This window comes from Schistosoma mansoni, chromosome 4 (assembly GCF_000237925.1).
Source record: "Schistosoma mansoni strain Puerto Rico chromosome 4, complete genome".
NCBI classification, from domain to species: Eukaryota; Metazoa; Platyhelminthes; class Trematoda; order Strigeidida; family Schistosomatidae; genus Schistosoma; species Schistosoma mansoni.
In genome coordinates, this window is record NC_031498.1 from 833,254 (window position 1) to 849,372 (window position 16,119).

A 16,119-nucleotide genomic window follows, 5' to 3' on the forward strand; every position below is an offset into this window, starting at 1 on the left:
AATTGACTCATGCTTGCAACTATGAAAATACTAAAACTCCACAAAACCCCTTCTGAAAAATGATTTCTCAACCAGACCAATTAATAGTCACTAAATTCAATCAATATTTTTGACGTAAAATTTTGAGATTAGATGTATTGCCTGATTTTAGTTTTAAAAATCGACTAAAGTAGTCGGTGTCTGAGAGTGAATAGACAAAAACGAAGGATAGTTTAACTGAGTGTAGAAATATCCTACAAAATAAATCAAACACATTTTTTTTCTTTTCTCATTGGAGACTTTCATGAATATAGGCTCACTGCCTTTTGGATTTTATGGTGCTTTACTTAAAACGCTGATAACCATGTGACAACGAAGAATTTGCCTTTTCTCAACAAGCAAATACTAGAAGTTAGGAGGTAAAATTAGTAACCATATTCTGACAACTAAATCCATACAAGTGTGAATGGGGAAATCCACTAATTTATCAATAATTTGTAGTTAAAAGCTTTTGATTGTTTCCACTACATTTTATGACAAAATAAATAGATAGAGATTAAAGGGTAAGAATGATTGATATTAATCCATCCATACCTATCTAACAGGTTAATATTTTTCATAGTTGAAATAATGAGTCAATTGAAGCTAGACCTCCAAGGAAAACCTGGAAGCACTGGACGGCCAACTCGTCCTACTATGGGACTCCTCAGCAGTGCACATCCACGATCCCACACTCGCGAGATTCGAACCCAGGACCTACCAGTCTCGCGCCAGAGCACTCAACCGATAGACCACTGAGCCGGCATCCAACGGTGCTAATGTCTGACTTCAACCAATCCACGATGTTTGAGCAACCGTTCACCAATTGTCTTCCGTGAGTTGTTATCTCACAACAGACGTGGTTGAACTCCGCTTGTCACTGCTTCCCACTAGAACTCCAGGACATGTATCATGTCTCATTTGAATTATCATCTCTTAATAACCAAAATAAATTTTGTTTGGTTAAAAAGTACATCTTTATTGTAGAACCTGATAAAGAATTACCAAATGATATTCAGGGATTTTTTTATTATGATCCATATCTGTTAATGTTTCAAAAAAATATTGAACAATATTTAGAGATTAATTGGTCTTTTTCATGAGTTTCTTTAGTGTCTAGAAATCGAACCTGTCTATCGAAACCCTCAACTATCATCAAAATATCTAACATACACACTTCTTTGAGTTCACTTGGCAACGGAACTTATATTTTATTGGATCTAGTCTGAAAGCCGTCAACGTATACGTAGACATCATTTGCTATGCATTTCTCCATTTTTACTCTGACTGAACCTTATAATCAAGTAACGTATAAAAGATTGTTGACAGCAACTTAAACTATTAGTTCCACAATGATTCCCTGGATAAATGCAGACACACACACAGAGAGAGACTCAAACGCATTCATATAAATCCATCTATACTGAAAATATAAAACGACAAATAAACAGAAAGCATATATTTCTTTTCACACTAAGTATTACTTTTTTTCAAAAATAAAAAGGAAGCAATAATGCTGTGGAAATTATCAAGATGTACAATTGTTCGAAACATAAAACCCAAATTCTCAATGAATTCATCATCATATAAAACATTGATATAACTGATAGCATGCAAACAATTCAAAGTATGTTTATGATTTATCCACCAATAACAATCACCGTTTCATATGTATATCACTGATTATTCCAACATTAACACTTTGAACATGGAACAGTATCAAGCATCATCTACCATATAAAATAAGGATAAATTCAACTAAACAGAGAAATCAGTACAAAGAATATGTGTACACCTATGTATACAGACTTCATTGCTACTATGCTTAACACAGTTTTCACAATATTCAAAAGACTAAAGAAAATACTTAATGAGAAGTACTGCAAGGAAGAAAAAAACGAACAAATAATTTATCGTAATTATTCAACAGAATTTCTCTTGTTTTAAACCTATGTCAAATTAAAGTGCATGAAAGTTAAAACGTGCATAAATAAGTCAATTAAGCAAAAATAGCTAATAACAACACATTGGATAGAGATAGAATAGAATAAAGTGTGGTAATTGCGCATATGAAATGAAATAATAGTGCTTAATACAAAATAATATTGTCTCGATGTATGTGTGTGTGTGGATTTAGGTCAACGAATTTAGTAGTATGGATAGAAACAGTCTTAGTAATAGATAAAGAGAGCATGAATTCACAATGTAGAAGTATATCATGACAATGTATCACAATGGGTTGGGTTTTTTTTTAATTGAACAACTGGCGAGCATGGACCATAGCACAGAATACAAATAACATAACAACTATTAGACTGTTTTCCATGTGATTAAATTTTTCGAGGCAGAAAAAACAAAACAACAACACCGGAGACAATTAACCATGGCGTTATATTACTGAAGAAAGACTAGAAATTTAACACAAAAATAGTCAAATTATGTAAGCGACAAAAATAAACTTACGTATTGTGAGATTCACTTTGTAAGTATGAATCAATGTGAATGTGAAAATAAGAAGGAAAAACAAAGTAAATAAGTTCATTTGGAAAAATAAATTAAACAACATTTTATATAGTAGCTAAATAATTTAGTTTTCAATGGAAACCCCCCTTTATGGATATATAATTGATATGATGTAATATGATATAATGCAGTTTATAGAACTTTGTTTCATCCAAACTGATCAACATGTATATACGTCTCTCTCTGTGTGTGTATGTGTGTTTTGGTTGGTTGATTCGATGTAAAATAATGTTTTATAACTGAATAAAACATAATCGATGATCTCCATGAATTGTTTCCTCGTCAGTTATAATAATATACACGTCTGTAAAGGAAATTTGAAAAAAACAAACAGATAACATGTACGTATATTTTTAAAAAAAGTGATATACAATGTCAGCGAGTTAATAATACAGAGGATAAGAAAAGTTCCGTGAAAGAAAAATCATCAACAGCAGTTAGATTATATACCATTTTCTATGATTAATCGGACGGTGGGACAGGAAATAAAGATAGATCTGTTGTATTTATGTGCATTTATCAATTCAATTGCTCCTGTGAAGCCAGCTACTGAGGGGGACAAATAGGTGAGTGCATTATGACCGAATTCTCCAAAGATCATAATCCCTTTGGTTAAGTAAAGGGTAGTTGAGATCAATTAAGAGATTTATACTGATTCATGTAATTGGTACGGGGCATTAAGTAAATGTAAAAAATGTATTTCTAATTATTCACTGGATTCCATCCACCATACCATATAATTTGGTCACAAAACTTACAAATATAGTCACAGACAACAGTATCCACTTTAGCAAACCTGATTTTTGTGCCCATGTGGAATTTGTACTTTGGCAATAAAAAAAGCCAAACGTTCAGTGAGTTGAAGTGAATATTAAGTTTTGTTGATGGTACATCTAGAGAGAGGGGGAGGGGGTAACCTGAAAAATTTGTCTCAAAGATTTGTAGTAAGCAGAATTGTAACAAGATAAAATCCATTAAAATAAAAATAAATATTTATGAATCCAGACAAGTCTATACCACTAGTGCACTACTATGAGATACATGACAAAAGAATGTTATGAAATGGCGTCAGTATTATGATTCGAATAACAAACAAATTACTTACATATTTACGTGATCCTTCTTTGGACAAATGGGACTGGAAGAAAATAGAATTAAAATTGGGTGATTGAAACATATAATGTCTATTCGTAGAATTGACAAATGTTTTAAAAAGTGTAATCCACTGACTGTCTGGATACATTAACTCAGTTAATAAAGAGTTTGTAAACATGATATTAGTCCATGAAATTACTGAAAATTAGACTTAGCCGTATCAATAGGCACAGACTACCTAGTTAGAGCTCTTGTGATTGTCGTAACCAATGGTTAGAGACGTAGAATGATATCCCTCCAAATCGTTTATATTAATGGAGGTGACTATACTAATTGTCTTCTTTTAGATTCCGTCGTATTTTTTTATTTCAATAACCAATCTTTTTTCTTGAATCGTATCTTCGATGCCGAATCCTTTCTATTACCACTATTACTGCTGCTACATCTAGTACTCGGAGATTTGATCTGACAATCTCATTTCGCTGTGCTAATGAGGTATGACAATTTGAACCGATGTACATACGTACAGGTTTTACGCTGTGACTGACTGAGATAATGAGTTTAGTTTTAGAACGAAAAGGATTAGGTTTGAGTCTCAGTGTGAACATCAACACTGGAATTCAGGCAGATTGAGTTGACAAGACCTTAAAAAGGACGAGATGCACATCCTGGAATCCGCTGTTGGATACTATTCAACTGTACTGAAACAATTTAAAAAATGTTATATATGTTTGTCTCAAAATTTTAATAGGTTTACAGATATACACTTGTGAGTAACTGTATATATGTAAGTGTTCCCAATGTAGTTTATGAATAGCTTCTCAGTGATGGGCATTTAAAACTATATGTAGAATAAAATTTCCAACCTGTAGTGAAAAAATTCTATGTTACATATTTTGGGTAAGTAAAATGGAAGTCTTAAGCAAGGCTCTCCTATTCTTGGTACTCGTTAGCGCTCTTTTGACGACCTATGATTAAATAATCCCAACTTATCCTCATCTTCGACTTACGATGGTTGTGTTGTAAACTCGTAGGTTATCAGTGTAAATAACTACTCTCCATAGTGTACTCATCATTTGTGATATACAAATGAACATAACCTTAGTATTATACATAAGTTGGAAAAAGAACAGGTTTTTTCAGTTTATCAGTCAGTAAGAAACAAGATCTTGTAAGGCTCTTAAAATAAGTGAAGTGGTTAAAGGACGCGTACATTGACCTGTTTCATCCATCATGATCAAACTAGGTATCGATTGGCATAGCATATAGAACATTAAAAATACGTTCAATGGGAAAACGAACTTCTGAGCAAAAAGAACTAATTAAATGTGAATAAGTTCATACATTGAACAAGACCAATTATTTATCAGCTCAATTCGATTGGTTATCTTGTAGATAATTCATCGTTGTATTGGTTGAGTCTTCCTATTGATGTTTAGAACTGCAATTGATTAGTCACTTATTGGCATATGTACATCCTGTGTGGATTGCCTCGATATTGGCTTAAGTTACAAGTATTATAAGCAGAGATGGATGGTGGCTAGCAGTGAAATCCAGGACGCGCGTTTTGTCTTACTTGAGACTCGTCAGCTGGGTGTGCCTGTGTAGTAACACTCTTACGGTTAATTTTGATAACAATCAATCCCTATCAAGCCCTTTCATCTGACAGACAATTTTATCGACATAGTAACAATCCATTCATTTCTTTGAATTAGTAGGATAGTTATCATTGGATAATTTTATTGTGGTATAATTATTTGAGATGTAGTTTTAATCAGGACACACATCAGTTCATATAAGTTTAATTGTATTTAGATTAAACTGGTACAAAACAGTTCCAGGTTATTTCATCGCAGTAAAATCACCAGTTGGTCTAAATCTTATTTCATCACAATCCTATTTCCAGATTTATTTCAGTTCTTATTCATTTTTAATCACAATTTGATTTGGTTTGCTAGTGTATTTTTCAAATCAAGTTTTGATTGAGTCCGTTTTGTTCTGCCTCATTGAGATGAGTATTACGAATATTGAAGACAAAACTATCCAAGTATGAAAATTTAATACTTACTTCATCTGGCCAAATATCACTACGAAAGCGTACCGAACTAACATGTTTCGGTAAATCAAAATATTCACCATGACTTTTAAATGTTCTAGTTGTCTCTTCTGACAAGCGCGTCACCTTCACAACTGATTTTTTTAAATTGTCTTCTACAGTTTTTTGTTGTGGATCATTGTTTGAGGTGAAATCATTATCTGAACCGACTGAGGAAGCTTTATCACTTGAGCTGTCTTCCTCATCATCAACGGCAACAACATCTGATGTCGATATTTTTTCAGGTTTTCTATAGCATGATTCCATTTCACAAGTGGCTCGAACCTATTGAACAGTTATAAGATTTAAAGGGAGAATAAACATTACACAACAAAATTCTAATATTATATAGTTGAGATCATGAGTCAATCGAAGCTAGAGCACCATGGAAAACCCGGAAGCACTGGACGGTGGTTTCGTCCTATTGTGGGACACAGAAGTGCGCACCCACGATCGTACTAGTTTTACGCGTCATGGGTCCGGCCGATAAATCACTGTTCTCTAACTGGTGGCATCATTACTTGATATATTGACAGGGGCACAAGGCTGCAAGTTGTAACACTAATATGTACTTTATTATTCATTATAAATAAAAATGATTAATATATATGTGTTTATGTTGGCTTCGTTTATTCACAGAATTTTTTAATTAACAATGGTATACGAATAAACGTACATACACACATGCTCATGAACTTTTCACATCGTGAACATTGATGTGGTAAACCAATATGAAGTAGCCAAATTAGAAGGTCACTCAATAAAAATCAGAAGTGACCTGAAGGGCAAACACATATCATTGTCTATGAAATTGAGAGATGTATACATATAAATGAGTATTTTTGTAGCCCAATATACTTTCTCGTTCATTCTTGTGTTCTTGCTCAAGTAGTCAGTTGGGGGGTTAGCGCATAGCACTTTGTGTATCAATATCGGATTTCGGAAACCACCCGTCATAACAAACATTTTTACACACCGTACGACACATTTTTTACTATGTAAAAAAAAATTAACCAACATCTGAATATGATAAGAGTTTTTGGCGTAGATTTGTCTTTGAAATTTATATGTTCTTTGATCATTTTTCATTTTGAAGAGACTCGGTGCTTAATTTCTGTTGAACTATTCATTTAAATTTAAACGAATGTTCACATAAATAAGAATACAGTTTCTGAAAAAACACCAGTATGAAAATTAATGCCATTACAAGCCAATCAACAACAACTATTGAAAACCTGACTACTTAAGTGAGAACACAAGACTGAATAAGAGTCTGTTAGGCTACCGAATAACATAAACAAATGCTCTTTTATATACATGCATTTTTACCTCTAAGGGAATCAATCCATTCCTTAACCAATGATATGCATTTTCCTTTAGGTTATTTTTTGTTGTCATCGTGTGACCTCGTTTGCCCATTTCTAATTCTCTCACTACATCAATTAAAACTGAATATTTATGTGAAACTCTGCCATGATAGTGATTGGAATTACTTTGACTTTAGTACTCGAAACACTAAGTAGACGGTAAGACAAAAATTTATGGACAAACTACTCAGATCTGAGATCGCGACTCATTGATTTTCGCGCGGAGCTTATTCATCTATATGGTTAAATAACATCTGGGCATTATAACAAATGTCAGTTCGTAATGAAAAACCTTATTCTAATTCCTGATCATAACCCATAACTCTAACTTCCAGTCTCAATTCTTCATACTAATTTATAAATTTATTTAGACCGTGGTATATGGTTAAAGTTCCGCAAGGACACTTTAGTATCGGTTCAAAGGTTGTCCATAAATTATAATCTCCTCTATTAAGTATAGACGAATAAGACAGACGGTAAATTTACAACAATAGTGAGGTAGAAAATCAGAAAAAATGCTAACCACAAATGAAATCAAATTATGTTAGTGGATTTTATACACATATAATCTGTTGCAGGTCAACGTCTAAGTATCGAAAAAAAGAATCCATACAACAGATACAATTTACAGATGGTTATACTATAATCCTTTTATTTCCTGTCAAAGATAAATAAATTTTTTTGATTAACCATTTATGAATATGAAGACTTACTGAACCAGTTGAGTCTTGAAGTGCAATTAAACTACTGTAAGGATTCCAAACAGATACTGGAGTGATTAAATGCAAAACTGCAGTGACATCATGACGGACACGTTTAGCGGAAGAGACTTGTGAAGGTTCAGATGCGAAGCAAAGAAAAACCTATAATGAATTATTTGAAGAAAGATGATAATATCAAATCAATTAAGGGGTACACTTTGTATGACTAACTGTAATACTCGGAGTTTTATGTTTAAAAGTATATATATCCAATGCTTCATTTATTCTTATTATAGTTTAAAACTCATTTATATTCTTTGTATATTTAAGAGTAAGTGATTAGCACGTTGTTTATTTCTGTCATAAAGTAAACAATCACTTAACAATCACACTTGTCATCTACAAACTAATTTTCAGTTTATCTCGATAACACTTGGAATTATCGCACAATTTTATTGATAACTCAATTCCCAGTGAGGGGTCGTTGGTGAACACTGCCGAGGACGAATTTATTTATTTAAATATATAAACATTAGTACGAGGCAACAAATAAATATGTCCCACACAAATTAATCGATTTATGTGAGGGCTCGGATACTGTCCAGGTGCCTAAATCGAAGTAAGTGGTTTACTTAGAGGGCCACACACAGAGCATTCCACCTAAAGGTCTAATCCACAAACCACTGGAGCAACGTAAGGAGATGCAGTCCCATAATAGCCGGTGACCAACAATAACTTCATACGCCATTTCTTCTCTTACGATCCTGGAGCCCATGTGCACCATTGGTTTGGAATCAGGGTTTACTAACTCCCCTAGGTGGATCCTTCATATTCGCCCACCTGGTCAAAGCGCCGGATATTCGCTTTTTGTCGTACCGGGGTATTTGAAAGCGCACAGTGAATGTAGTATAAAGTAGGACTTCCCTGTCAGTGGTTGTATGCACGTGGCCACTTGAGAGTATTTTGAGAGGGAAAGCTGACTCTCCCCACTCTCGGTCGTTTCAGGACATGTGGGGGCGCGAGGATGAAATAACTGTCCCACACCCCTTGGTTTTCAATGGTACTCCAACTAAGACCAATCAGAGAGGAATGCAACAAACAAACTAGACCAATCTCCACAAAATCTCCAAAAAAATTTCCAAATTGATACTAACTATGAAGCCTATTCAGAATCAAAATTAAACAAACCATGGACACGACGAGTCCACCTAGGGGAGTTGGAAAACCCTCATTCCAAACCAATGGTGCACATGGGCTCAAGTATCTTCAGGGAACAAATGGCGTATGAATCAACCGTCGGTCACCGGCTACCATGAAACTGTATCTCCTCACGATGCTCCACTGTCTTGTGGATCAGACCTTTAGGTCAAAGGCTTGGGGTGTGGCCCCCTAAGAAAACCACCTGCTTCAGTTTGAGCACCTGGGCAGTATCACAGCCCTCACCCCAGATCAAATGAGATTTGTGCGGCGCATATGTATTTGGTGCTTCCCTTGTACCCAAATTTTATGTGTTTGAATAATAAATAATAATAACACAGCAACTTGTTATCCAGTGCTATGGTGAGAAGTATTATATTGAAATTTATTTAAAACATGAGAAACTTATTTCTTGGTATGTTTTTAGCTTATCGTTTAGATAACAACACTTTTACCCGGAGTTCTTACCGGTGTTGTTCATAAGAACAATGGAAGCTACATGAATAAACCATCCAGCTCAGAAAGTGAAGGTCCATCAAAAAGATTATATATTTCGATGAAAATCATCGTAAATCTCTGGCAAAAATCCTGAACTCATTGACTAGTTTTAGTTTGAAGCGATATGGGCTTTAACGCTTACCACCCCGATACAAAACTACCATTATAAATTTTGGTAATATCAATCAACATCATTTGATAAAATTAAAGCATTATGGTTGCGAACAAATCAGAAAATGCACAGGTTCCTTTCCTTAGAAAATGAATGAACTGACTATTAGGTGAAGTGACTTTGTAGGTATTTTGTTAGCGTAAAGACTAATTTTACCACGAATTGACATATTCTAAGAATAAATAAAATGAACAAACATTTCATTTTAGCCTACGAATTTACCTGATTGTCCTTAATCACTCACGGAGGAACTAATCTAAGATATTCATGTTTCTAACATAAAAATCAACCTTTTAGGAACTAGTTTTAAATTCAAATGATTATTAATCCCGAAAAGTGGATGAAAATCAAAAAGTACAAATATCATAATTCAATCGCTTCAAGGATATCAATCACGACTGAATTTCATCATTCTATTTCTCCTGATAAGGTTAATCCCATAAATGTAAATTATTACTTAGATAAAATTTTCCTCCAAATCAGACGCAAACTGGAAGTATCATAACGCTAAAAACAATGATAAAAACTGTTGATAATTTTTAAGAAAAAGTAAAGGAAGGTTCCACAACGTCTTCTGCAGTAATTAATTCAAGTCAGTCTCGCTTACGGTGAATTTAAAAAACGACTTGAATATAGACAGACAAAATGTCTACGCAAAGATCAACAACAGTGATGAACGCGAAAATAACAAGAAATACACTAGTACAACAGGTATATGACTAAAGAGCTTAGAATTAGTCAATTGTTTTTATCAGATTAAAATGCTTTTGAATAACTAACTGCTAACAAAGAATGAAAATTAGAATATTACAAACGTATGACCTAGGGATTCACTAATTAGTGTATTAGAAGCTCGATTCACCCTTTTAGGAACCATATAATGACGTAACATTAAAATTACATCAGCTTGCACTTACTGAGAACAAAATATATCAATTATTAGCTAATAGAATATTTGGCAATGAAAATAGAAATTCAATAACCAAGATCAGATTGTTTTACTTTGATGTGAGTTACACAGTATCTAAATACCGTGATCAAAGTACGCAGAACGGATTCGAACGGATAACACACAATAGTTAGGAGTGGATCAAACGAATGAATATGCCATAGAGTTCTACTAAGTGCTCAGGAAAAAATATGCACAAAACTACTCAAAAATATTATTAATATGATGGAGAAGATTTATAGTTCAAGTAGGACGCTTTAGGTGGTGTTTTCAAGTTCTCTGAGTTAAATGGTTTAACTGCAAAATTTTTGTTTTCATTCTGAACATCTTCAGGGTCTAGTTCATGAAAATTTTTGGGTGCTGAAGAAGTTGTCCAGAATGACGATGAAAGCTTAGTAATCAAACCAACTAACTTAGAGAAGTTGACAACAACATCAAAAGATTATTACCGCTTACTTTCAAACCCTCTTTTATTTTATTTTTTGCTTGATCATATTGTATTGTCATTTGCGAACGTATTTCAGATAATAGATGACAGAGTTTATTATGAGAATTCGCTTCGACACTTTTGATTAAAGATGTCAAATGAGATTGAATTGATTCGCTATTCCAGATATTACGTTCCTGAAAATTGAAAATAAGGTAACAATAATCATATGAACAAATTATGCAGCATTTGTTACACAATTATTAATTAGCTGTAAGTAAATGTAGTAAAGTAGATTATAGTACGTAAACAGGTTTTAAGGTAACTATTTTTTTAGTAATATTCATTATTTATGACATCAACAACATGCTAATTTAATTTTTTTTAGTGACTTTTATCCATACTGAACGACTAACTACAATCCCATGTATGTCGCTTTGAATCACATTTTTAGGGCTACCGATACTACATATTCCAACAAGGTCCTACAAGAGCGAGAAGAATGAGGTTAGGAATTTTATCCTTGAACATTTGGTCGGCTCCGATTAATCAACAAACTCACATGTTAGTTTTAAGGTTATTTATAAAATCCATCCAAATCTAATAAGATTTCTTTATATCCAACAATTAAAAATACCAGAAGTACTCGATATCTGGTATGATTTTGAGACATTTGCCTATCAGAAATAAGATTATAAAAATAATCAACAGAAGTATATACATAATAGCATATAGACTTGTGCACGCCATTATGGGTTCCTTTCCGTGAAACCGTGAAAAATCCTAACTTTAATAGCATAAACACTTACACGCAAGTGGAGCAGTGGCTAAGTGCTTAGGGAGTTTAACTTCCGGTCACTAATTCCAAATTCAAACCCTACTTACGTTTGGGAAACCTGGTAGTAGTATTATTGTTAGCCCAAGTACCTGGTAAATGAATTGAATTGATTAATTTGATTAATTTGTCCACAAGTAGATAAAATCATAAAGACATTATTGAATAAGCCAACTGGTTTTGTTGAAAGTAAGATAGACTTTTTAGACTATTTCATGTTAGTATATAACACTGTTACTCGAAATCAACATATGAAAATGTAAGTTGATTAGATAAAAAAACTGAACAACTTACTTTCTCCAATAACTGATTTTTAAACTCTAATTGTTCTAAAGCTGTAAGTAGCTTATTTTTGGTATCAGTATGCAACAGAGTTTCATTTTCCAATTGAGATTTTAAAATTTTATGTTGATCCATCAATGAATCATAATCTGTTTTGTAATTCTATTGTCAACAAAAGCACATAAATGGAAAGTATAATAACAATAAGAAGACAAATTAAAAAATTTCTCGGAAAAACAATCCATGCATAGACTAAATCAACTTATAAAAGTAGGCTAAAGCTCCATGAATAAAATTGTATTTAGTTTATGGAAAGGCTGATGAGTTAAATAAATGTTGTATTACCTACTTTACTTAGCAGAATCAAGGGAGTTAACTGAAAGTCATGAGAACAGACTGGTAACCATACTTCAGTTTAATTCTACAACACAAATATACAGTATATTTTTGTTCTAAAACTGCTGTCAGACGAATTACGGAGGTGAGAAACGCGGGTGTTTACACATTGTGCGAGTAGAAATTTCCTAAGATTAATTCCAAAAAAGCCAACCAGAGTGGCTGAGCAACGTTTTTTGATGTTATTCGATTCTCCAGGAAACCAAAAAAAATAATAAGGTATTTTTTTTAAACCCATGACTGAAACAAAATATGAAATTACTATACTATTTCTCACAGACAAGCTCGAGGCTATATTATCACTTTTGCGGACACTTCTGTAAGAAGTAAAAAGTAAATTTGAGTATATATTCATGTTTGTAGTAGGCCCCCTACACTTCAAAAGACATTTATGTTGCAGGGATTACGGAAGTAGAACCTTTTAACGTTATTTGGCTATGGGCGCATATTTAGATGAAACTGACAATATTGATGGTTCTAGTTTCCGGAAGTTAATGTGTATATATTTTTTCAATAACGTTTATACTTTATGACATCCTTGTTTAAAGATTAAATTGAATACAAATTGTGAATAAACCACTAATCAGGCATTTGTTTCTTAAATATGAAATGGTCGATTATTTTCGGTTAATTTACATATGTAGTCGTTTCGTGCAAGAACTACACATTATTAGACAGCACAATGAAATTATTATTTCGGTAGAAAAATCTTTAAGCTTTCAAGCCTTAGTATCCTACACATAGGTTACAGTTTAAATCTACTTTGAAAACAGCTATGTGTAAAAGTATAGGTCAATATATATATATATATATATATATATATATAATCATCCGTTTAACTTACGTTACATACGTCCAATTGATTTTGTAACTGAGATAGTTGAACAGTTAATGATGTAATTTTATTACCCATTTCAGTCTCATTGGCTTTTGAACGCTCAAGTTGTTTAACTGTTTCATCTAGATCAGATGTGGCTTTTTTCAGCTGAATTTTAGCATTAGTTAATTCAAGTGACGTTTTGTTCAAATTTCGGCGCAACAATTCAACTTCATTTGAAAAAGCCTTCACATAGTCATCCATTTCATTCTGTACACAATTATATGAAGTGTGAGGGGTAATTAAAGCAATAAGGACCATTTGAATTTAAAGATAAATTAAGCTATGAATAAAGACCAGAATTTATCCCTAAACCAAGGCTGTTTGACTGTCGACAAGAGAGGACGTAAAGTAATTTGAAAGCTAGCTTCCGGTAGCAGCAACAACTTTTATTTCAGGCCAATTTTAACCAGAATATAAAAAATATCTCAAGGAAGCTAACTTGTAGTAATACTAAGGTATGATTGTATATTAGCATGAAACATACTTTTGGTTTAGGTCCATCAGGGCACGTGCAGCTAGCATACCGAGTAAAATTTCATATGAATTCCCCTATCCGCAATATAAATCAAGAATCCATTCAATACTACATTCGACGCTAAGAAGTGAACATACATTACATTTTTAATAATCACCCATTCGCGATCAAAGTAAAAACTAAAATGAGAGACAATATTATCTTGTTGTATGTCAGTTCCCTTTACACTGTTGATAAAATCATATCACAAAGGTCATGAACCGATCGGTTTGCTGGCATCTAACTATTAAATGTTTGGAGTAATTGAGGACAGAAAATCACATTAATGATTAAATATGTAGCTGCGAAATAAAATTAGATCTTGTGTTGTTAGAATATATCTACAAAAAGATAGGTTCCAAATTTCGGCGTGCTGATGTTCATAAAAGAATTAATCAAATTGGATTCATTAATTGCCTTATTTTTCAAACTATATATATATAGTTCATTTTAATGTATGGACATAAAGCATATCATGGTACTGCTTTCAATTATGCTTCTTTTTTAGACTTTAATGAAATCTTTATTTGGCTACCAAAATAAACAAAAGGAATATTTTGGAAAAGATATATCCTGCGTCAGCAAAATTCACAATCACATTATCCGATCGTTCATGGCATCCAAAAAAATCCTGAAGTAACGTTTTTTATTACTTTTACCAATCAGTAATTAGCACTCATATACCTCATATAAGTACTTGGGTTTAGGCAAATGGGTAGTATTATTAGCCTCCATACCCAAGTGCCTAGTGAATGAGTAAATTAAAATTAAATTCGTATGCCATTTGGGGGGATGAAATAACGTTTGTTGATAAAAAGGAGCAAATATTACACTTTAAGTTTTATTCTATAAAACCGATAGACTGCCTTAAAAACCGTAAATGAAAAAGTGACTCAGAAAGTATCATAAGTGGATTAAATAATAGTCACAACTACCAAAAATTATACAAGAAATTTGCCGGCTAGTGTGACTCTAGAATCAAGAAAGTTTATGGAAAACTACCCCTTATCAGTTAAAAAAGTGGATAAATTCTTGCTCACTAAAATTTTCAACAATTAGAGTTACATTGCATTCCAAAAAAGTTTACATTAGTCTTCAAAAATGTTCAAACTGTGGATTGTGAAGTACATGATTAGCAAACGAGGAAAACCGATCCTTTTTTGACATGCAAGTATGATCACATCGCTAGTTTACAAGTAAACAGAAAATAAATAAATAAATGAATATCCTAAGTTCATATGATGAGATCTAGTTGCTAAGGTTTCACATTGTTCAACATTGGATGATTCGCGGAATATGTCCTTCCTCATTTTTTTAATATTTTTCTAAGTATGCAGGACTTACTTTTAAAGAATTCGTTAAAAGGTCAATATGACCACTGAACTCTTTATTGAAGATGTTTTTATGGAGATGTTCAATATAATTTGCAAAACGATCATTTAAATGCTGAAGTTCTTCTTTTTCTTCCAGCCGACTGATCACTAAGGAGTCGAAAGATGAAGATCTTGGGGATTTTGTTTCTTCACTTGATTCTGATGACTCGCCTTCTGGTACTGGGCGTTTCGGCATAACTTTGCGTGCTTTACCTACTCAGAAGAAAAAACCAACACCACATTGAAACAGACAATACAAGGTTTGATGAAAAGGCTGTTACATAAATCTGCAAGTGCTTGGGGATTTTTGTATTTTACTGATATCGAATATTAAAATAAAACCTTAGTCTACATTCTTAAAACCTGAAAATATTACTAAATACATGAACCCTTCGAAGAAAAACAGCCGATCACCTTAACTTGACGAGGTAACCTGCGTTTACTAAGACAAACTACTATGTATGGGGTGTCATGATTTAGTTTTATACATAGTTACGAGGTAACTATTATTTCCCCTTAGTTCAAATAATAAATCCGGCCTGGTACCGTATAATAATTTCTATAGTGTTCACTTAGGCATACAATCTATTGAACACCTTAAAAGGATGAAACTTACAGAGGACTCAACAAACTTATCCTAGAAGGCTAGCTAGCAGGGGTTCTGAGTCTCTTCCAATCTTTTCCTGACCATGGCAAAAAAATTAATGTACAAAAAACCGCGACATCGAATACCTAATTTTTACCATCTTAGGAATGTCAACTTAGTAGAGAGACTTACCAGTTTTTGTATTCGACAT

At 33.1% G+C, this 16,119-nt stretch overlaps 1 protein-coding gene across 1 annotated transcript in view; it reads right to left on the minus strand.

The window, feature by feature from the left end:
- The window catches only part of Smp_158920 (putative uracil-DNA glycosylase), a gene marked incomplete at its 5' end in the record, with an annotated part of 24,434 nt that extends 8,315 nt beyond the window's left edge, over window positions 1-16,119 (minus strand). The window contains 8 exons of the mRNA XM_018796483.1: window positions 3,646-3,678; window positions 5,705-6,016; window positions 7,812-7,961; window positions 11,072-11,239; window positions 12,172-12,321; window positions 13,400-13,642; window positions 15,294-15,535; window positions 16,101-16,119. Coding sequence (XP_018651621.1) covers window positions 3,646-3,678; window positions 5,705-6,016; window positions 7,812-7,961; window positions 11,072-11,239; window positions 12,172-12,321; window positions 13,400-13,642; window positions 15,294-15,535; window positions 16,101-16,119 — 1,317 coding nt within the window. The remainder of the gene's footprint in view (window positions 1-3,645; window positions 3,679-5,704; window positions 6,017-7,811; window positions 7,962-11,071; window positions 11,240-12,171; window positions 12,322-13,399; window positions 13,643-15,293; window positions 15,536-16,100) is intronic.